Below are 22,677 nucleotides of genomic sequence, written 5' to 3' on the forward strand. Positions count from 1 at the left end.
ATCATCTCAGCTCATGTGATCTCTGCCTCCTGCCCAAGAAACCTCCAGTGCACAGAGACTCACAATAATAAAAAGTCCCAGTGCCCTGCATCATGCCTTCTCACCTAAGCTACTCCTTCCGATTCTCAGCTGTCTCCTCTGGTAATGACCTCTCACTACCCTGCACATGCTGTTTCCTGTCTTCACCGATTCCATGCTTCAGTGGGTGAGGATTCTAGCCCTGGGGGACTAGAGAAGGTTCCTCAAAGGCAAATGTGAGAACAAATGCCACCAGATACCCCCAATGAAAGCTATGATCAGGGACAGCAGGTGGGCAGATGTGGGGAAATAGGAGGCTGTCCATCACACTCCATAAAATTTGCATTTAGGCTCAAATCAGAGGGCCCAGGTTATCTCTCATCTGGTCTCCAGGCCCAGGCCCCTCCCAACACTTCCCCAGTTGAAGGGCGCTGTATTTGGGACATGGTTTGTGCCCCCAGGGTTCATATGTTGAAGCTTTGGACTTCAAAGAGGCAATATTGAGGCAGTGGAATTTTTTTAAAACTGAAGCCTAGTGGGAGAAAGTTAAGCTAAATAAGTCTTTTCCTTAGAAGAACTAGCCTCAGGTATTTTGTTATAGCAACAGAAAATAGACTAATAGCCTTTGTAGTTCCTCTATGTAGAGATTACCTAAGTAATGACTTTCCCCCAGGATGTTGAAGACCTTCACCATCTTCTAGCGCGTGGTTACATGAGAAGCATGAGAATGGCTGTTCCAGGCTATCTGGTTTCTTTCTTTCTTTTTTGCCTTTGGGATCTTGTTAGCTCAGGCCACTTCTGAATGTCCAATGACATTCTCATTGTCCAGTTGGACCTCTTCATCTGAGCTCATGTCCAAACTATTTGTGTGTGTGTGTGTGTGTGTGTGTGTGTGTGTGTGTCTCCAAACTCTGGAACTTGCTCTTGAATCTTTCTGTACAGTTTCTCTTCTTTGATCTGTACTTCCTCTTTCTAGTACATCTAAAAACTGTGCTGGGTCTTCTCGATCGCTTCTCTAGCACTCATATCTTTTAATCACAACCTCTTTCTCTCTTTGCCATTTGCTTCTACTGTCTGGTCAAATTCCTTGACCTCATCTTCCAGTTCTTCTAATGAACTCTTCCCCCCAGTTTTTCTTTTCTTACTTTCAAAGATGTACTCTTTTGAGTATCTCTGGAGACATTAAGCATAACTATTATTACTACTTGATACTGAGGATTGAACCCAGAAGCTCTTTGCCACTGGGCTACATCCCCAGCACCTCCCACTCTCACCTTTTAAATGTTTAGGTGCTCTCTAAGTTGCTGAGGCTTCCTCTAACTTGCCATCCCCCTGCCTCAGCTTCCCGAGTTGCTGAGATTGCAGGCATGCAGCACCATGCGCCAAGGAGGATATTTTTAAGTGGTCTTTTACACCTCGAGTAGTTTTCTCTGTGGCCATTTTATCTGGTGGTTTGTCCTGTTCTGTCTCCCTCAGGTTGACCAGGTGACCCTTGGTTGCCTATGCCCATTTAAACTTTTTTTTTTTTTTTTTTTTAAAGAAAGAGTGAGAGAGGAGAGAGAGAGAGAATTTTTTTTTTTTTAATATTTATTTTTTAGTTCTCGGCGGACACAATATCTTTGTTGGTATGTGGTGCTGAGGATCGAACCCGGGTCGCACGCATACCAGGCGAGCGCGCTACCACTTGAGCCACATCCCCAGCCCCCATTTAAACTTAAAGCAGTTAAAAGTCACCAGAAGCTTCACGTCTGAAGTTGTTCTAGATGTTTCTGAACCTTTTGCAGCTAGAAGGTCCAGGTTTTTAGCTGGGAATGGTGCAGTTTTTAGAGAGGAGTTAGCAGTCTTGCTCCCCAGCCACACATTAAATCTTTGCCTGTTGTGGGGGAGGGGTGGGTTTTGCTCTCACAGCCTGACCCTCATTTCCAGGGCCAGGGCCTTCCCCCTCTCTACTCCCCTTTTAGATTGTTCTATCATCCTGTCCTTTGCCACCCGCTCCGCTTCCTTTCACTTGTTGAGATCTCTCTTCCCCCTAGAGGCCCCTCCCTGCCATTCTGCTCATTTGGTAGGTTTATGCCCATTTTTATGCTCTTCTGGAGTGTTAGTGGTGTCATGGAGGACAGGGGAGTCTGGGGCAAGCCCGTCTTTAAAGTAAAGGTGATCTCTGTACGTGTAAAGCAATCTATAAACTGTTTTTTTTTTTAAATCAATTAATTTATTTTTTTAAGTTTTCGGCGGACACAACATCTTTGTTGGTGTGTGGTACTGAGGATCGAACCAGGGCCGCATGCATGCCAGGCGAGCGCGCTACCGCTTGAGCCACATCCCCAGCCCTATAAATTGTTTTTATGCATATGATTCCATTTGAACTCTCTGGCAACCTTTGGGATGGGCAGGGCAGAGGCGATGATATCCATCCTACAGATGATTAAATGACTTGCCCAGGTCACTTTGCAAGTTGGGGGTGGAGCCAAGATTTGAGGCTGGGTGCTCAGGGTGCAGCAACGGCACTGGAGGCCCAGGGAATGGGGCCTGGAGGTTGCTCACGGTTGAGCTCAGGACCTTGGCCTGGAGCGTTGGCAGGGCTGTTTCCACCAGGTGATGGAAGCAGTGGCCGTGCAAGGTGCTGCTCCAGGGGCCTGTGTGTTGGAAGGGGAGCCATGGGGGAGCCAGGGTGCTACAGAGTAGTGGCACCTCTTCTCCTGCGAGCTTCTGAGTGGGGAGAGCTGCTGCAGGAGTTGGGAAGCCGGAAGGAAGCTCTCCTGCCTTCCATCTGGATGTGAGGGGCGCCTTCCAGGGCTGAATGCCAAGAGGGTTCCGGCCAGAGCCTTGCACTCCCTCTTCTCTGCCTGGGTACACTCTCCCCAGATATTCCCTGTATCATTTCAGTCTCTGTGCAAGGGGAAAGCCTCCCGATCAACCCACTGAAACAGCCACTTCCCTCTGTCTTCACCCTACTGCACAGCGCTTACTGCTTCCAGGTGAGCCGTTATAAATTTGCTTCCCTTTGGCCTCCACTCTGGTCTGTAGGATTCTGAAAGCAGGGAGTTGTTTTGGTCACGACTGTATTTCTAGTTTGTGTCACCTAGAGTTGTCCAATAAATAGTTAGGGAACTTGGTTTGGACTCAGTCTTATGGATCCATTCATTCATTTGTTGAAATATTCAATAAATATTCTCCAGGCACCTGCTCTGTGCTTTGGCACTGGAGTGACAGTGGTGAACCGAGGCATGGACCCTGTATTCTTGGTTATTTGCTGTCATGGGAACAATCAGAAGTGAGTAAGGACAGGTTGTGGGTTTTGCAAAAATACAAAGTACAGAGGGCCAAGGCAGGCAGCTGAACAGTCATAATAACTTACACCCCTGGTGCTTGCTGTGTCCGGCACTGGGCCTCATCCTTTATTGTGTCATCTTATTTAGTCATTTAAAAACCCATGAGGGCAAGAGACTATTATTATGCTCATTTTATAGATGAGAAAACTGAGCTCAGAGAAGTTAAATAACCTGCCAGACCTCCCATAGTTAGGAGGTGTCTCAACTGCGTCCCTGTGGTTCCAAACCCATGTAGTCACCATCCTCTGTGACTTTTCCTGCGACCACCCCTCCCCTACCAGCCATGCATCCTCCCTTTGGTGAGGCTTGACCTGACTGGGAACAACTGTCACCCCTTCCAAGTAAACTCAGGGACACACCTGCAGAACGAACCTTGCCTGGGTTTCGTGTGTGTGTGTGTGTGTGTGTGTGTGTGTGTATGTGTGTGTGTGTGTGTGTGTTTTAAATTATAGTTAAGTGGGTATCTGCCTTTTGGGGACTCATGATCCCTTCGGGAAGCTGATGGAGGCTGAATTCTCCCTAGAATATGCCCCAGGTGGATGGACATGGGCTTTGCCTATAACCTAGGGAGCCTGTGGACTCCCTCAAGCCCTTCAGGAGACTGTGGGGGTAAGAACTACAGTTGTAGGGTTTTCTTGGGAACTTTCGGCTCCTGGATCACTTCCTCATTTGTGATCAAACCAGAATGGCTTCCTTTAAGGGGCTCCTTCTGCACGAGGGCCCAAGTCCAGCCAGCTTCCAAAAGCCCCGAACTAGGTGGCCCTGGACGTACCCCACGCCTAGCCTTTGGTTGGGGATGGTGTACAATCAAGAGAGAGAGAAGTCTTGGTATTGCTTTTAATGAGTGTAGGGCCTGCCTTGCATTTCCAGTGTTTCTGTAGAATTCCATTCTTAGAAACAGCTCAATAATAAAAGGATCCTATGATCCAGTAACTCCAGGAGATGATATGCATGAGATTCCTTTATTAAAGGGTCTGAGAAGTCTTGCAGTAAAGCGTTGAACTTTATTTAAATACTCAATGTTCCCAATATATTTGTCCATAGGTTCCCCCTCTTTAAAAAAATTGGTTAAACATGTGCAAATGCCATCTTTGTAGCACTTTCATGTAGTTCAGCTAATATACCTTGTGATACCACATTGAAGTAGCAGTCCATGGAACACCCTTGGGAAAACACAAATGTCATCATACATATTTTTGTCTTTCTCCTTTGCTCCTCACTTTTTCCTCCACCCCCCAAAGAGCTAACAGTATAAGAAAATGCATAAAAGTGCCAACCAAGTGGTAATAGTAAAAACAATCTCTTAGTAGGCAGCCCAGGGTTATGGTAGCCCCATTTTACTATGAGGAGACTGAGGCTCAGAAATGATTTTTCTGTGGTGACACAGGATCCAAGGAACAACTTCTTGAGTGCAATGGGGATACGTAACCAAGGATAGGGAAGTTGACAGAGACACTGAGCACGTATATTAGAGAAAGGGTGTGAGACATGGTATGTGGCCTTCAAGGTTAGGCACTCTCTGAAAAGTAGACGGGAGATGGTGGCCATTGGGGTCAACGTATATAAGGGTCTCAGTGATCACTTGGTGTTTGTAGGAATTTGTATCTTTGATTTATTCATTCACTCAACAATCTTTATCAAGTGTCTATATTTTGCTAGGCATGCTTCTGGAAGCTGGAGAATACAGTACTGAAACTCAACGCATAATTACAAATATGCAAATGTAAATTGATAATTTAAGTAATAATTCTTTTGTGAGTTTCAAAGGGAAAATCACACATGATTGAAATGTTCCCTTTTCTGTGAGTGCCTGAGAACAATGCTCAGATATTTAAAAATCAGTAAGCATAACGCCTGGCAGAAGGTCTCTCAGAGAAAGAGGGCACACCCCCAGTTTCTCACCTCTTTTGTATGCCACTGGGCAGTTGTGATCTGACCTGGGACAGGAGGATGAGAAGGGTGTGCCACGGTCCTGAGTCTCCTGTGGGCTGTGCACAGTGTGAGGCTTGACGGGAGCCCTGCTAGAGAACTGATGTCTCCCCTTCATAGCCCTGAGTTGGGTGTGGTGGCACATGACTGTAATTCCAGCAACTCCAGAGGCTGAGTCAGGAGAATTGCAAATTCAAGGCCAGTCTCAGCAACTTAGAAAGACCCTCTCTCAAAATGAATAATCACAAAGGCTGGGGATGGAGCTCAGTGGGAAAGTACTCCTGGGTTCAATTCCCAGTAAAACAACAACAACAACAACAACAAAAAACAACCAATATTTCCTGAGAGCGCTGTGCAGACCTGAGGGACAAGGAATAATGGCTTGTTGGAATCAGGTGTGGAAAGACATGCAGACCCAGAATGACCATCACAGGGCTCCGTGGGGAAAGCCCCAATGCAGGGAGAGTCCATCAAGAACGTTAGTGTGGTTTTTTGTGGGTAGATGGGCGGGGTGGGGGGGGCGGTGGTGCTGACAGCTTTGGGACTGGCTAGGTTGGATGACTGTGGCAGGCTCTGAGGCTTAAGGATTGCCACTGGTTGACTGATAGCTAGCCCTGAAGGGATTATGGCAGGGGACAGCAGCTCTCTGAATAGGAGGTGACTGCACTGCTCAGTTTACACATGGAAGGCACGTGGCTGGGACTTGGCTGCTGTCTTCAGGAATTAGCAAGGCTCCAGACGCCTGAGCACCAAGAACACAGAAAATAAAAAATACATATATATACTTATTTTCAAAGAACCAGTCCAGGATCTTGCACAGGGGAACAGGAAGGGGGCATTTTTGGAAAGACGACACTTGGTCTGGCCTGGCCCTTTTACCTGCTCTCTGTCCTCCACTCCCAAAGGGTGAAGCAGTCGGAGCTGTTCGACAGGTGGAAGAGCCTCCAGATGTGCAAGTGGGCCATGAACATCTCCGAAGCCAACCAGTTCAAGTACCTACCGTCCGTCGTCCCCCCTCTCCTGGTGTGGCCACACTGTCCCTCTCACTGCCACCTCTTCAGAGTCCCGCTGTCCTGCAAGGCCCAGCTCTGGGAGGCCATCTGCCCTGGAGCCAGCCCTGACTGGCTTGGGAGTGTGGGCAGTGGCAAGGTTCCCAGGCCACAGAGGGCAAGGCGGGCAGCCAAACAGCTGCTGTCCCCATCTCTCTCCCGAAGTCCTTGTAGTGGTTCTGCAAGGTCACTGCTGTCACATGCAGAACACAGTGGGGGTGAACTGAGGTGCCTAGTAGGGGGGGCAATCCTTGCTTGAGGCCTCCCCAGGCCTCTGCAGCCTCACCAACCTGGCCTCCCTCTCTGGGACAGTGCCTCCGACACAACAGCCTCCCCTCTTCTCAGAGCCTGCGTTCTGAGAGCCTCGCCAGACGCCTGAGCCTGGCTGTAGATTATCTCCTAATTGCTCTCCAACCACAATGAACAGATTACAAACTCCCAGAGAGACAGAAGCTGTCTTAACATCCTGCTGTGGGTGGCAAGCAGATGGAAGACATCCAAAAATTCTTTTCATTAGTGCAAGTGCCCGGGTGCCGCGAGTGTATGGTATTGTGGCGGTGCAGGTAGACCCGAGGCTGCGGAATTGATACGACCCTGGTAACCCGGATGTAAGCTAGATTTCCACATCAGGTGCAAGTTGAAATGTGCAGGGAGCTTCAGCATGAAGGAATCCTATCCCAGAGCTTGGGAAGAGGGAATGTTACTGAGAATTCTGTATTCTCTTTATAAATCCTTTATTCCAGTTTGTGGCCATTCCAGGCCAAGTCTAGAGGTAGAATAGTCGTTTTAAGTAGCACATTTTTAGAAGTGTGAATGTCTGAAGTGATGAGCCCTGAAGAGCAGGTGCTAGCGGCCTTTGTGAGATGCCAAAAACCCTGTTCAGGCCCAAAGTAGTTTGCAGAGGTCCACCTTCCCTCAAAGCCGACTGTGAACCTCAGCACTGTGCTGGAGGAGTGGTACGGTGCCAGGGCTGTGCTGTAGTCTGCCCCTCAGAGGGTCACTGTGTGCTGCCCAGATCAATGCCCCTGGAGTGAGAAAGGCCTGGGCCCTCGCAGGGTGGCCGTAGAGCACAGCACAGGGGCAGTCAGTGAGACGACCGTTGTCTAGGCCGAGAGGCTCATCAGTGGGATTCACAAGCCTAAGGAAATAGTGAAGCAACTGGAAAATGACAAGGGAAACACAGGGGTTGCATGGGAACCCATGGCAGGGATCACAGAGCACTACCCAGGACAGCTGAGACCTTCCAGGGAGGAGGGATGTGGAAAGGGAGGTGTCATCAGGCCTTGGGGTGCTCTGAGTAGAAAAACCTCAAGGTTGTCCAGTGGCCTCCCTCTGCTCTCGTCTCAAGCTCCTGGAACGATGATGAGATTCTTCATGCAGGTTGTAGGAACCCGGTGCAGGACGGGAGGGAGGCCTGAGCTGCAGGAAGGAGCTCTGTAACTGAGTCCTGCTCCTCTCCTGAGGCCTACAAATAGACACTGGCATTTTGGTTCGTATGTCTGTTGCTTGTAAGTTTGATTAGTATGAGTCGATTTCCCCAATGAGGGTACTCAAGATGGAGTTCTGCACCAGTGAAGCTTAGGGACAGATGCTGGTTTGTAGAGCTGACCTGTGACATGCCCTGCCAGGCTTGTAGCCTCCCCTCTGGAAGCCTTGGTAACTTTCTGAAACCTACCTCTCCATAGGAAAGGCCACTGTCTGTGACTAGCAGCCAGCTGGGCTCTCAGTGAAGTCCCTGCAAGAGACATAATCATAAAAAAAAAAAAAAAAAAAAATTATCCCATAACTTTCCCAGCTTCGGCAAGCTGGAGTCACAGAATCACAGGGGTCAGAGTGGAAGAGCCAATTCTGCATGTCGCCTATGAGGAAACAGGCCCGGGGCGGGGGGGGCGGGAAGTGACCTGCCTGGAGCCTCACAGTCAGCAGTGGGAGAACAGACACTAGAATCCAGGCCCCTTGTCACCAGGATGGTGACCCAAGTTTCCATCCCAGAACTTGGGCTTTCAGAAATCTCCTCCTGGTTCCTCATTAATGGTCATTGCAGGGCTCCGTGGGGAAGGTGCCCCTCTCCAGGGCTGCCTGGATGCTGGTGTCCCTGGAGGCAGCCAGCATGTGCTCAGCCTGATGCTGCTGCTTTTGGGAGGAAGTGGGCCTCATGGGCCCAGATCCCTGACTTGAGGGGGCAATGGTCTGTGCCCTTATTCAAGTCTAGCACCCTCTGTGTTCAGAGTTTCACATCTCCAGGGCTGGGGAGCACGGTGTGCCCAGGATCTGACCCACTGAAGCAGCGTGTGGAGTCTCCTGGTGCCCCCAAAATGCATTGCTGGGTGGAACACCTGGTGCAGAGTGGAGGGGAACCAGGCTCCCCTGGCCTGGCTGGTGCCTGGGCCTGCCCCACCAGCCTGTCCTACCTGCAGCTTGTTTCTGATAAAGCTGGCACCTGAGCTTGAGCCCTGTGGCTCTCATTAGTACTCCTTTTATAAAAGTGACAAACCCTGACATTTTTGTTGGAACCAGCAGAATAATCCACCACCCCAGTTTCTGACCCTCCCTTTTTCCTGACTCAGTTTCTGAGTAATCGATAGCACACATTTCTATTGGCTACCAGGATCTTGGTTTGGGGAGCCCTTCAGACTACCAAAGGTGGATGCCTCATCTAGTCTGTGATGGGGGCTGAGGCCCTGAGAGGAGCTCAGGCTCCCCGGGGGTTTCAGTTCAGGCTGCACACATGTGACAGGAGTGGCCTGGCTCTGGGCAGCAGGTCTGGATGGAGGCTCCAGTGGGGAACAGCTAAGGGTAGGATTGGGAGAGGGGAGCCCCTACTGTCAGTGGCTGTCACCCAAGCCCGAGAGGGACATGGTAGATGAGGTTTATGGCTCCCAGTCTGTGCGCCAGCCTTTGGGACAGTGCATTTGTGGGGACAGGGGCAGCAGGAGGCTTCATGGTGGGAGACCTGGTCTGGCTGAAAGGACAGTGCCTGGAGAGGTGTCACTGCTGGAGGGGGAGGGAGCCCCAGTGGAGGTGTGGGCAGGAGCAAGTGTGGGAATCAGGGCCGGGAGGCTCAGCAGAGTGACCCCTGTGTCCTCGGTAGGCTGTGCTCTGCCTAGTGTCACCCTCCTGTCCTCCCACCCGGCAGGTCCACTCTGTCCAGGTGCTGCAATGCCCCAGCCTTCCTCTTCACCACCCAGAAGAACACGCCACTGGGCACGAAGCTCAAGTACGAGGTGGACACCAGTGGCATCTACCACATCAACCAGGAGATCTTCCGCATGTTTCCCAAGGTGCTCTGTGCAGGGTGCTCTGTGCAGGGTGCTCTGCGTGGGGTGAGGGAGCCCGTACTGCCGAGGCCCTCTGTGTCCATACCTGGTGATTTTGTGTGACTCATGCTCTGCCCTCTGCACCCAAGTGGCTTGTCCTGGTTGACCAGTTGCCTGGGCCCGGTAGCCTGTCTGCTGGCTTCCTTGGGGGTTCTGTCTGGACACCATGAATGCCAACTGGCTATCACCCATGTGACTTTGGCAAGAAAGTAGTGAAAATCCTGGTTATTGCATTGCTTGCCGAGGACAGACATCTGGGACAGGGATCTCATGTGCCTCCACTCCAGAGGTAGACACAGGAGTGAAAGAGACACACCAAGGCTATGAGCCCCAGAAGGCACCATCCAGGGCAAACCAGACCCTGAAACTTAGCCCATGTCAGATGACCCTGGGGTCAGTCTTTCACAACCTCAGTCTCTGTGTCTAAAAGGGGCTTGGAGTAGGCATAGATTCAGTTGCTCATTAAAGAACATCCACAATATCCTTAAACCTTTCTTTCCTTCCTTTCACATAAGGAAGTCTGGAATGGGTGGATCAGCCTGGCATGGTGGTCACAGAGTGAAGGATATACACATGTGACCTGTTCAGATCACTGAGGTTCTCTTGGGCTGACCACAGGCACCGTCCCCGGCTCCAGACTCTCATGGAAGGGATTGCTGTACTTGTCATCAGATAACAAGGGGTTTGGCCTCCGAGAGAGGCAGGTCACATGGGGCATGCGCACTACCACACTTTGGACTAATTGTGGAAATGTTGAGTGGAGCCAGGTGTGGGGGACACACACCTGTGATCTCAGGGACTAGGGAGGCTAAGGCAGAAGGATCCTAAGTTTGAGGCCAGCCTCAGCAATTTAGCAAGACTCTGTCTCAAAATAATTAAAAAAAAAATATCCGGAATGTAGCTCAGTGGTAAAGAACCCCTGGGTTCAATCTCTAGTAACCACCCCCCCCCCCAAAAAAAAAGAGAAGTAATGCTGAGTGGAGGTGTGTGCAAGTCTGTCTGGATGAAGCTTGAGGGCCTAGGGGGTGTGAGTGCCACCAAGCCCAGTCTCCCTGCAGTACTACCAGAGGCGCCAGTAAGACTCAGGTTCTGTGGAGCTCCGGCAGCAGCTGGAGGCCAGTGGTTTCTTCCCACTGAGTGGTTCCATCTCAGGGCCGGAGAGGATGGTGGTGAGCTACCTTTGCAAGGTGGGTCTTAGCCCTGGAACATGAGGCTGGTGAGGTGACCAGCGAGTGAAACACAGCCAGGCAGGGACCTGGGGAACTGGAACAGCCAGTGGTGTGACTGCAGAGGCCCAGGGAAAGAGCAGAGGTCACCGATCGTTTTCTGAAAGAGCCAGATAGCCAATGTTTTGGGCTTTGAAGGGCATATCATCTCCGTCACATCCCACATCCAAGCACTAACGCAGCTATGAATGACAAACAAAGGATGGCAGCTGTGTCCCAATAGCACAGAAATCCGAAGTGTGTATAATTTTCACATGTCTTTGATTTGTTTCCAGCCATTTAAAAATCTAGGGGCTGGTGGCATGGCTCAGAGTAGGGTCTTGGCTAGTGGGTACAGGCTCTGGGTTCCATCTCTAGCAAATATAAAATCTGTTCATAGCTTGCAAGATATACAAAACCAGGAGCTGAGCCAGATGTGGCCCAGGAGCCATAATTTTCCGGTCCCTGAATTCTAATTCAGGTGACATAGAAGGCCACTTCCCTGAAGGTAAGTATTTATTAGGGTTTGTAAAAAATCTCAGCTTCCCAGCCTCCTGTCCCTGCCCTGGACATTCTGATTCCATGATTCTTAGATGAAGCCTAGAAATGGATATTCTCAGGTAGTTCTTGATTTATAGAAGTTTGGAAAACATCCATATAAAACATAATAAGGCTTTGATGATTTTTCCAAAGATAACCTTGGTTTTTTCCTTCCTGTGTAAAAGGTAAAGAGTGCTTTCACTGTCCTTGAGATACCTGTGCTTTTCCTGCCCTGGCCCCCTCAGGTCTGTCCCTCCAGGGGAATGGGCTTCTAATACCAAGTCTCCCGCAGACGCTGCAGGTCTCTAGAGTTAGCCTAATTCCTGATGCCGCCGTAGCACTGTCATGCTCCAGGATAACCTTCTTCACAGATGTGCTAGGAAGAAGCTGCCTGCAGACTCCTGGGGGTCAGAGGTGGGAGGGCCTAGCAGTAACAGGTTGACCGCGTTTCTCATGGGCAAAGCAGAGACCCACTTTCCTCCCACATTCCCAGTAAGGCTCGCTCGTGGGGCTAAGAGATCCTAGAGGTAGATGTGGTTGCAGAGGTGAGCACCCCAGATGAGGGCAGGGGTGACCTTGATTCTGACCGCTGTGCCTTTGCCTCCCCCAGGATATGCCCTACTACCGGTCCCAGTTTAAGAAGTGTGCGGTGGTGGGCAACGGAGGCATCCTCAAGAACAGCCGCTGCGGGAGGGAGATCAACAGCGCTGACTTTGTCTTCCGGTAAGAGAACCCCCTGGGTCTGTACCTGCTGTGGGCCCCACCACCCTCCTCCTCCGTGACACCCCACAAACTCCAGCTCCACCTCATGCTCTGACGTTGTCCTTCAAACAATTAGCCCCCCATTCCCCAACCCTGCACACCCTCCTGCTCTGAGCTATCCTGCTTCCTCTCTCCAGCCCATCCCTTGGGGTAAGTTGTTGGACTCCCAGGTCCTCCATTTTTCAATCTGCAAAATGGGAAGCATGTAAAGAGCAAAGATCAGGCTGTGAGGCCCTGAGGACTTGTGGGCCAGGCTGATGGGCACCCACCTCCCTGCTGGTTCTACACTTCCCTGAGTACTGGTTGGAAGCTGGGCAGCCTTGTGGCTTCACCCTGGCTTTAAGCTGGACACTGGTCCTTGTGTCTCCTCTCCCTTATGCAGAATACTCCTATATCTTTGGGGAGCCTGGCTTTCCTCTTTAGCCTGGGTAGCAATGGGTTCAAAATAAGAGCTTCAAGCAAAGACCCACAGGTTGTCTGCAGGGGGATCTCAGGGGTTATGGATCCGCAATCAGGGGGCCACTCAGAGTTGGTGGCAGGCAGGGAGGCAGGGGAGGTTTGGTGTGGCTGGAAATCCTGAAATAAAGGCAGCTTTGCAAATTTTGAGTTCCTTGCAGTGCAACCCCAGCCTTCTTGTCCCTAGGAGAAGGAAGCCAAGGACACCCTGCGTCAGGCTTGGAAGTAGCATCACTAACATGGGTGGGTGGGTGACATGTGTGAGAGACACCTCCTCCTGCTGCCCTGAGTCAGCCCACACTCCCTGTGGACACCGAGAAGCCCAGAAGAAGGTTCAGAGTCCTTCAACATGGCAGCCTTCCCCGAATCCCAAGCCCGGCTACCGGCTTGCTAATGGAGGCCAGGAAGGCCCTCCCGGGTCTTTGGGGCCTATCTGAGCTTCTGTCCAGGTGCTTGGCCTTAGAAAGTCATCTCACTCCTCTGGGCTATGGTTCCTCATCTGCAAAGTGGGGGTTAATGACAGCAGCTTCCCAGAGCTGGGGAATTAAGTGACATAGGCTGCTTCTGCTCTTACGCCTACTGCCCTGGACACTCCGTCAGTGCCTAAGAAATGTCAGCTACTGCTCTTTCAAGGTCTTGTCCCCTCCACCTGGAACGTTGACCACTCTGGCCCCGACCTCTGGCTATGCTGTCCCCTTGTCCTTCAAGCTTAGTTCAGGGATCTCCATTCCTTCCCTCACTGTCCCTACTTGTACTCTTCATGGAACCTGGCGTTACATCTCATGTGGCCTTAGACACCCAGCCCTGTAGCCATGATCAGCCAAGTGGTTTCACTCGTGGAAACTGGAAACACAGAGAATTTCCTGACCGTGGCTGGAACATTGTAATGACTCAGAAAATGAGCGTGGGGTGAAGGGGGTGCAGGAGTGAGGAGAAGGACGGGGTCACAGGATCCCCAGGATGCTGCATGTTGGTAGACTGGTTAAGCCATGAGTTTGAGGCCTGGAAGCCTGCGTGTGAACTAGGGACTGTGTCACCTTAGGCAAGCGACTTAACTGACCATTCCATCTCCCCTTCCTGAAATGCAGGATGAGGGCCACCCCTGGGTGAAGATTGAATGAGTTAATTCGGGCAAGATCTTCCAGCAATGTGGGACACACACTAAGCTTTGTTGTAATACAAATTTCCCTTTTGATATTCTCTCATTTTACAGATGAAAGCAACTGTGGGGGGTGGGGGTGACATCCCAGGCCCAGACCACATGGCTGGTCACGGTCAGACTAGGGATGTGGCTCTTGTCCTGCATTCTTCGTGTAGTACCATGGCCTCTCCTCAGCTCCCCAGGGGCCATGAAGCATTTCCCTGGGGCGTGCTCTGGTCCTACACCTGAGCCAGGTGTAACGCACAGTTGTTTGTGCTGGTTTTAGAGTCACGGGGTCCTCTCATTGTCATCACTGTCTTTGTCCTAGTGGAACATTAGTGGCAAAGCCTTGCTGAGTGCCTGCCATGCGTATCCAAGATTTGCCAGTCCCTTTTGTGTCCAGCGATGTCCCTACTGGATAGGACATCCAGTTTTGGGAAAGCACCTTAGGCTCAAGGTCAGACAGATGTGTCCCCAGCCATGACTCAACCACTTCACAGCTTCAGGTCTCTGGACTTCTCCAAATGTCTTGCTTCTCATTCACAACACAGAGGACCTAATATCTGCCCCTTAAGGTTATCCATGTCTCGAATAATCCTGAGATAGCTGCTGGCATGTTGTAGGTGCTCAATACATGATAGCTGACTGCACATCCCCTGTCTGTAAGCGGAATGTAAAACCTGCCTTCCACAGTGGTCTGATAGGAGAGGTATGGTTGGGTATAAGACAGGTGATAGTCCTGGTCCTGTTATCCAGGGTTGCTCTATTCAGTCGTTCCTTTATCCATGACTTCTCCTGGATAAAGAGCAGACACTCCTTTGCATGGCTCTCAGTCCTTTTTAGTCCAGCCCCCTTTTCCCTCTCTGCCCTCTGCTTCCACCCCCCTCACTCTGCTGTAGTTACTAGGCTTCAGTCATTCCCAGATGCCTCCTGCTTTCTTCTACCACAGGACCTTTCCACAAGTCCTCTGTCTGAAAATGCCCATGACCTTCGAATTTACCCAGTTAACACCCACTCCTTTTCAGTGTATTTATTCATTCATCATGTACTATTTGATGCAAAAACAAAAAACAAAATTGTACCACATCTCTAAGTACGTAGAAAATAATAAAATGAATATCTTAAACCAACCACTTAATTTAAAAGTTGAAGATTCGCAACAAGGCAGTCTATCAACTTCCCCATTCTACTCTTTTACCCCAGAGGTAATCGCCACCCTGAATTTTGTACTTATCATTCCTTGATTGTTAAAAGTGGTTTCATTCCATGTGGATTTATCTCTGAATACTTTGTTAACTTTCACTGTTTGGGGTCAGTTTCCTATTACTGCTGTAACAAGTCTCCACAAGTAGTGGCTTGAAACAGCACAAGTTTGTCATCTTACCGCTCCAGTGGTCAGAGTTCTCAGTGGGCTGCAGTCAAGGCGCTGGCAGAGCTGCGTCCCTTTCTGGGGGCTGTAAGGGAGGACTGGTTGCCCTTTCCACTTCCTGGAAGCTGTCTGCCTTCCTTGGCTCAATGCCAGCAGCGTAACATCCACCCGTCTCTTTCTCTGGATCTGCAGAAACATGTTTTCTTCTCTTCCTTTGTTGTGATATCACTTTCTCCTGTATGACCCTGTGATGACCTTGGCTTCATCAAGGATGATCCCCTCTCTCAAGTTCCTTAACAGTTGCAGCTGCAGAACCTGTGAGCAGAACCTATTCATAGGTTCCAGGTATTAGGACATTTAAGGGCATCTTTGGTGGCCGTGACTCTATGGCAGGGGCTTTGCACAGAGTTTGCTCCGGTGCACACTCTGCAACTTGCTCTGTCACTCAGTACTGCATTTCTAAGACTCACCTTTGACCATTCCCACCTTTGACCAGTCTTCCACTGGTGGGCTTCTGCTGCTTCCTCCTTCTGACCTCAGAGTAAGTGTTGCTTCCTCAGAGAAGTCTACCCCTATGCAAGGGGGTGCACCCCAGCCATGGTCCACTTAGAGCCATGAACCTGTCCTCCAGAGGTCATAGTGATAGTCCTGGTCCTGTTATCCAGGGTTGTTCTATACAGAGCTTGTAACTATACAATTCCTCTGGTGGTTTCTTTGCCTGCTGGGTCTGGAACTTCAGCAAAATCAGTGACTGGGCCTGTTTGCTTGCTCTGATGCTGGACACGGAGCAAGAGGGCTGCTGTCTTATTACCTGGCCCCAGAGGTCTGGCCCAGCGGGCCACCTCTGCATCCCTGTGTCCATGTGATCCCTTCCTTACCCTTGCCGCCTCCCAGTGTCATCTGTACGGTGACTGACCCCCTGCCTGGGCTGCCTTGTGTCTTCTGCAGGTGCAACTTACCCCCCATCTCAGAGAAGTATACTGTGGATGTGGGGGTGAAGACAGACGTCGTCACGGTGAACCCCAGCATCATCACGGAAAGGTCTGTGGCCCTTTTTCTTCTGTAGCCAACAGTCCCTGGGGTCACTGGGCACTGGGAATGTGGCTGGTCCAGACTGAGGTGTGCAGGCTGTTCCCATGAAATATACAAATATAAATCTTTGAAATGGGTTTCAAAGACTTAATGAGAACAAAAGGGTGTAATTTATCTCATTTAAAAAATATTAAATATTAATTCCATCTTGAAATGATAATTATTTCAATATATTGAGTTAAATAAAAATTAATCTCTCCCATTTCTTTCTTTTCAAGTTGTGTTTACTAGAATATTTAACATTGCTCGTGAGGCCAGCATTGGATTTCCTTTGGACAGTGTGGGCTGGTCAGCCTGCTGTCGGCTAAGGCTGTGAGGAGCCTTCCAGGGTGTGGCCAGGGCAGGCAGCGCCCTACCTGGCTGGGTCCAGGTGGCACTGGGGAAGCCAGGGCCACAGATCTCAGCTCTCTACTCAGCTGCCCCCTGGGGGTGTGCCTGGGAGGTGTCAGGGGAGGAGCCAATTTGTTGAGATCCCCAAGGCCAGGCACAGTCCCACCATCCATGTCACGTTGAAGATGGAGGAGGAGGAGGAGGAGGAGGAGGAGGAGGAGGAGGAGGAGGAGGAGGAGGAGTTGATGAATTGTATCAGGTGCCAAGAAAGGTAGCAAAGATGGTGCGGAGGAAGAGGCAGGACGGGGTGAGAGGCCACAGAGGGTGGATTGTTCAAGGTTAAAAAAGTGTGCAAGATAGATGGGGTAAGAGGCTGAGGAGGGTGCTGAGCCAGGACAAGGCCCATCCTTGGGGAGGACAGTGCTGGGGAGGATGTGAGAACTCTGGACAGCCTGCACGCCCGTGTGCCAAGTGCATCTTTTTGGGTTAAGCATGGCCTCTCCCTTGGCGCCGCAACCACACACTAGATATTCACCCCTTTGGTCTGGACTGATCTCTCCTGCGCCACTTAAAGGGCACACCTTCCTCTGTAGCAGGAGAGGGGAGGGGCGTGGCCTTGTGAGTTCCTGCCCCCTCCCTTTGCAAAGCTCCCAGGAGGCAGGGGACAGGAAGCGAGGGGCACTGAGGGGCGGGGGGTGGGGTTAGGGATCCGGAGGAGCAGGCCACAGGACTCCTCTCACTCTGGGTCCCCTGGCAGGTTCCACAAGCTGGAGAAGTGGCGGCGGCCCTTCTACCGCGTGCTGCAGGTGTACGAGAACGCGTCGGTGCTGCTGCCCGCCTTCTACAACACGCGCAACACCGACGTGTCCATCCGTGTCAAGTACGTGCTGGACGACTTCGAGTCGCCGCAGGCCGTCTACTACTTCCACCCGCAGTACCTGGTCAACGTGTCGCGCTATTGGCTCAGCCTGGGGGTGCGCGCCAAGCGCATCAGCACCGGCCTGATTCTGGCCACCGCGGCGCTGGAGCTGTGCGAGGAGGTGCACCTGTTCGGCTTCTGGGCCTTCCCCATGAACCCCTCGGGCCTCTACATCACCCACCACTACTACGACAACGTCAAGCCGCGCCCCGGCTTCCACGCCATGCCCTCCGAGATCTTCAACTTCCTGCACCTGCACAGCCGCGGCATCCTCCGCGTGCACACGGGCACCTGCGGCTGCTGCTGATGCGGCCACGCCGGCTGCCCGCCCACAACCGAACCACCTCTCCTCCTCTCTCTTCTGGCGGGACTGGGGGCGCTTGGCCTGGCAGTGCAGGGACCTGGTGAGCAGGCTGTTGCTCTCTCAAGTAATTCAGCTTTGTGTTTGGGTCCTGGGGCTGGAAGTCAGGGCTGGGGTGCTCTGCAGGGTGCTTTCTGCTGGGCACAGCTCCAAATCAGGGGCCTCGGGATTGCAAGTGAATGAAACACATTTCCCCTCAATTTTAGCTTGTGAGAGAGCACAGACGGAAGTGGTCTTGTGGCTGAAGGATGACCCTAAGGACCAGAGGGAGGAAACAGGACATCTGAGCACAGTCAAGATTTCATTCAGGCCTTTGGACTCTTGACTTTTATACCCAGGACTAGCCATGGATTACCATCTCAGAGCTTAGAGGCCAACCAGTGGCCAGATCTTCCAGTGAAGAAAGAGCCGTTCAGAGCTCTTGGGGTGAGCACCCCAGCTGCACCCAGCAGAGACCTGGGTTATTATCTTCCCTGAGAGCCGGTGGCCAAAGACAGCCACACCTTTTCAAACACACCCTGGGACACACACAGTCTTGGTGCCCCTAGGTTCCATCCTGCATTTGACCTCTTGATGAGAAGGAAATAAAACTGGCCAGCCATTTGCACTAAGTTTTCCAAGCCAATGCTATCGACTCAATAAGTGCTTAGCAATTTGCTTCCTCTTCTGTCTCCCTATTTTCAGCTCCATTTTATCCAGGAGTTATTTATAAAGATGCGTTCCTCTTGATGTTCCTGAATACTGCAGAATCCTGCTATACTGTGTTCCTGAATGGGGACAATCAGCTGGAAAATGCTGCCTTGTCACATGAGCTTAGTGACTGGAAGCAAGCAAGGGGGGGCCTCAGACACCAGCATCCCTGAGGTTTCTGCCACAAGGCGGGGACCCCCCTGCAGTGTGGGCCTGATGTCTTCACCACAGGGACTCCTGGGGCCTGGGCTTCTGAGAATCAGCTGTGCCTAGCCTGAGAGGGGTCCCTTGTCATTTCACATCGGAAATCCTTCCCTCTGCTTTCTCCTCCCCTTCCCTCTGCTTTCTCCTCCCCGCCAGGGGGTTCCACCATGAATGTGATGGTGCCTAACAGACTCAGCTGGTGAATTGCCTTAGAGCATAGCTGTGTAGAAGCAAAGATGTTAGTGTCGGGAGGCTTCAGCCTGCCCATCCATCTCCTCCTTTCCCTCTCTCGCCCTCCCTTTCCCTTCTGTCCTTTCTTTCCTCTTCCCTTCTTCCTTTTTTCCCTCCCTCCCTCAGACATTTCTGGAGAAGAACCTGTTCTGGTCTTTGGTTGACCTTGGGCAGACTAGGGGTGGGGGGTAGGGGGTGGTGACAAAGGCACCATCCCTGTTTCTGAAGGTGGAGAAGGATTACACACATACTGCAGTCCCACATGTGAGCACAGCAGGGAGGGGACCCCCCACCTGACCACCTCATTCTTCAGGCAGAGCTGCAGGGCAACCTGAGAGACAGAAAACACGGACCTGGAAGGATCTCAAAGTCCATTTGTCTCATTTAAGGAAACAAACCCAGAATAGGGAAGTGGCCTGGGTCAAGTCATGCTTGGGGCTCTACCAAGGCCTGCTGAGGACAAAGCCCTCTCTGGGGGCCGTCTGGGCAGGAGGTGGGCGTGGATAGGGCCAGAGCCTTGGTTGGTGGGATACCAGGATCCCCACAGACAAGGATGTTGGGATTGAAATTTGCGCCAGCCAGGGTCCTCATAGGACCTGGGGATGAAGCATCCTGGTCCATCCCATGTTGGAGTTAGGACACTGGGCTTATGGCTGCACTTTCTGCCTGTGGATCTTAGGACAAGTCCCTGCTCCCTTCAGGATCTTGGTTTCCTCATCTCTGCCAGGAGAGGTTTAGAAAATATATCTGAGGTCTCTACAATCTCCATTTCTTCCTTTGGAACCAGGGATTGAACCTAGGGTGCTTTACCACTGAGCTATATCCCCAGCTCTTTGTATTTATTTATTTTTTTTAATTTTGAGATAGGGTTTTACAAAGTTGCTTAGGGCCTTGCTAAGTGGCGGAGACTAGCTTTGAACTCCCGATCCTCCTGCATCAGTCTCCTGAGTGGCTGGGATTATAGGTGTGTGCCACTGCACCCAGCACAATCTCCGTTTTTTTTGAGGTGTTCGTGATGTATGGATCTAAGCCATAAATATTTACTTTTATAATAGTTAAGACTGACCACACTGTCATCGTGTGCCAGGCACTATGCTAAGCCCTTTCCCTGCATGATCTCCTATGGTCATCACAAGACCCCTCAGGTGGGGAGGCTCCCATGATGCAGGAGAGGAGACTGAAGGTCAGGGTGACTTGGAAACTTGCTCACAGTCAGATTCCCAGTGGAGGCACTGCACCTAGGTCTGTGGAGCCCCAAATCCTGCCTTAGTTCCCCAGCTACTGTCACCAGGGCTTGAACATGAGGGCTCCAGACCAAGATGCCACTGCAGGGTGGTGCTAGGCCCTGTTCTAGGGTCAGATGCTCTGGGAGGCTGTCCTGGGTCTAGGCACAGCCTCTGTTTGTGTGTGCCTCTCCCCAGCCCTGCCACCTGCAGCAGTACTAAGCCACTTTCAGTAGCCTTGAGGGTAACTAAGGTGGTCTCCATGTTTTTTAGGTGAGAAAAGATTGCCCAGAAAGCATACACATTAAGTGACAACATGATTGACTTGCCTAGGGCCACATGGCCAGCTAGAGGTTCAGCTGGGACTCTCCCCAGCCTCCTGACTTACCACCTTCTCTCTCCTGCAGCCAGTGTTTGTAGGAAAATACATTATTTCAAAGGTGAGAGACCTGGGCATTGACTCTGGACGCCCTCTGCCACATTCCTGTACAGCCCTGTCACAATGCAGTACAGACTACCAGTTCAATTTATATTTAAGTGACATTGATTTCCCCTGGACAAAACAACCACCCAGTCTTCCTTTGTGCTCAATCTACTGCTCCGGGCTTGAAAGGCAGCAAAACCAGCTCATGGCTCGGTGCTTAGCCAGGCAGAAAGGAAGGTGACCCAAGGTCAGGCAGGCCTCTGGGACCAAGTCGGTGATGCGGCAGCAGCAACTCTGCTCACTAATCGGCTGGTGCTGCAGCGGGCAGAGCAGCTTGGCATTGTCCTGACTGCTGAGAGTTGGGGTAAAGCAGAGAAGTGCTTCCTGACCCCAGAGGGAAAGTAGAGCGTGCCCCAGCCTGGCAATCTCTGTGTCTTCCTTGAGTGCTTATTTTGTGCCAGGCCTTGAGCAAAGTGTAGACCTTGTTCTCCCGGTGTCACAGTCTGGTGTGCATGCACAGCCGTGGAGTGAAGCATCCCACAAACACTTAGAAGCTCACTGTGTAGAGTGCTGTGAAATCCAGGTTCAGAGACAATCGCCTGGTGTGTGCGTGCAGAAGTTAACTCTGAATCCCGGAGGTTGCAGCACAAAGATTGTCATTATCAAATAGGGCCTGTATCTCAGGTCTCCTTGACAGCAGCATGACATTTGATGCACTTGGCCCTTCTGGTCTTCCCGGAGCTGTCTGTGTTTCCTAACAAACCATTCTTCCCTGATGTGCCTCCTGCCTCTCTGAATGCTCCTCCTCAAGCTTCTTCGTGAATCCTCTTCTGTGAAGTTTCCTCAGGGTTCTCTGCTCTTACTAGGAGCGCTCCTGCAGAAATCTCATCTCCTCGCAGCCTCCAGTTCTCCTGTCCTCACTTCTTACCCCATCCCTGCAGGCCCATCCTCCCTGGGAGCGTCAGAAGCATTCCCCTGGGGCCCCCTGAGTGTCCACACCTCAGCAGCTTCTCAGACCCCAACCTGTCCTTGACTGGTATAGTTAAAAGAACCATCTGGAATCAGAGTCTCTTTCCATTGCTTAGTAGCTATGTGACCTGGGGGAGTTCCAGAAGCCCCTGGAGCTCTGATTCATCATCTGAAACATGAGAACCAGACTCCAACCTGATCAGCTATTGCCAAGATCAAGTGCCACTGTGTTGGGCCATGCCTAGTTCAAGGCCTCACAAACTGGACTCTCAGTAGGCACAGGTCCCTCTGCCCCAAATCTGGCTCCACTTCGACTCTTCCTTCTTTAGTCTCTGTTTATTAGTTCACTAAATCTTGTCAATTACAGCTTGGAAAAACCCCTAGAGTTCATTCCCTCCCTGTAGACCGGCTCTTGTCCTCATTTAGACCCTTCTGGCTGATCTTTTTGCTGTCAGAGAATTACCATCTGAAAACACCTTTTGTGGGGCCCATTGCCTACCTGTACTGTGAAGTCCAGGTTCTTTACCAAGTCATGCAGGCCGCATCCCAAACTGGCTCCCTCACCTTCCCAGAGATCCACCTGTTACCCTTCTTCCCAATGATCCTCCAGGCACTGTGCCTTTGCACATGAAGATCCAAATGCCTGGAACCACGCCATGCTCCTTCCTCCGGCTTCCTTCTTTTGATCTGGCCACTTTTCCAGATGAGGTCCAATTATGGCCCCTGCCAACTCTCTATGGTCCTGGACCGGGCACTCTCTCCTCTGTGCTTCTGCTGTGATCAGTGCTGACTCTGTTAGGACACCCTCACAACACACAGCCCCAGTGTCCGTGTCCTCGGTGGAAGGTCTGTTTTTCCCTAAGGGAAGACCCAGTATCTGGCCCATCTTTGTGCCCCTCACACTGGCACAGAGCCAGCTAGGGCTGTTCAGCACATGCTCACTCCAGTAAGGAGGTCCTGGTTACCTCTCAAGCTCCAGCAGTGCAGGACACCCTGTTAATAAACCGACTAACACCATGGAGGAGTCAGAGCTGAGCACAGTTCTCTGCTCGTCATTTTTTGCCTAGTACCTTCTAGGAAGGCGCAGACTCCCCTGCCCATCCTGGGGAGCTTGGG

The 22,677-nt window shown here is 51.3% G+C and overlaps 1 protein-coding gene across 3 annotated transcripts in view; it reads left to right on the top strand.

The window, feature by feature from the left end:
- Positions 1-18,837, top strand: part of St8sia5 (ST8 alpha-N-acetyl-neuraminide alpha-2,8-sialyltransferase 5) — a 65,578-nt gene extending 46,741 nt beyond the window's left edge. For all 3 annotated transcript variants that reach the window (XM_026414509.2, XM_026414508.2, XM_026414507.2), the window contains 5 exons: positions 6,185-6,271; positions 9,465-9,609; positions 12,001-12,113; positions 16,067-16,159; positions 17,298-18,837. In XM_026414509.2, coding sequence (XP_026270294.1) covers positions 6,185-6,271; positions 9,465-9,609; positions 12,001-12,113; positions 16,067-16,159; positions 17,298-17,766 — 907 coding nt within the window. In that variant the 3' untranslated portion in view covers positions 17,767-18,837. The remainder of the gene's footprint in view (positions 1-6,184; positions 6,272-9,464; positions 9,610-12,000; positions 12,114-16,066; positions 16,160-17,297) is intronic.
- The last annotated feature ends 3,840 nt before the right edge of the window (positions 18,838-22,677 follow it).

The sequence above is a fragment of the Urocitellus parryii genome, chromosome 13, assembly GCF_045843805.1.
Source record: "Urocitellus parryii isolate mUroPar1 chromosome 13, mUroPar1.hap1, whole genome shotgun sequence".
Classification (NCBI taxonomy): domain Eukaryota; kingdom Metazoa; phylum Chordata; class Mammalia; order Rodentia; family Sciuridae; genus Urocitellus; species Urocitellus parryii.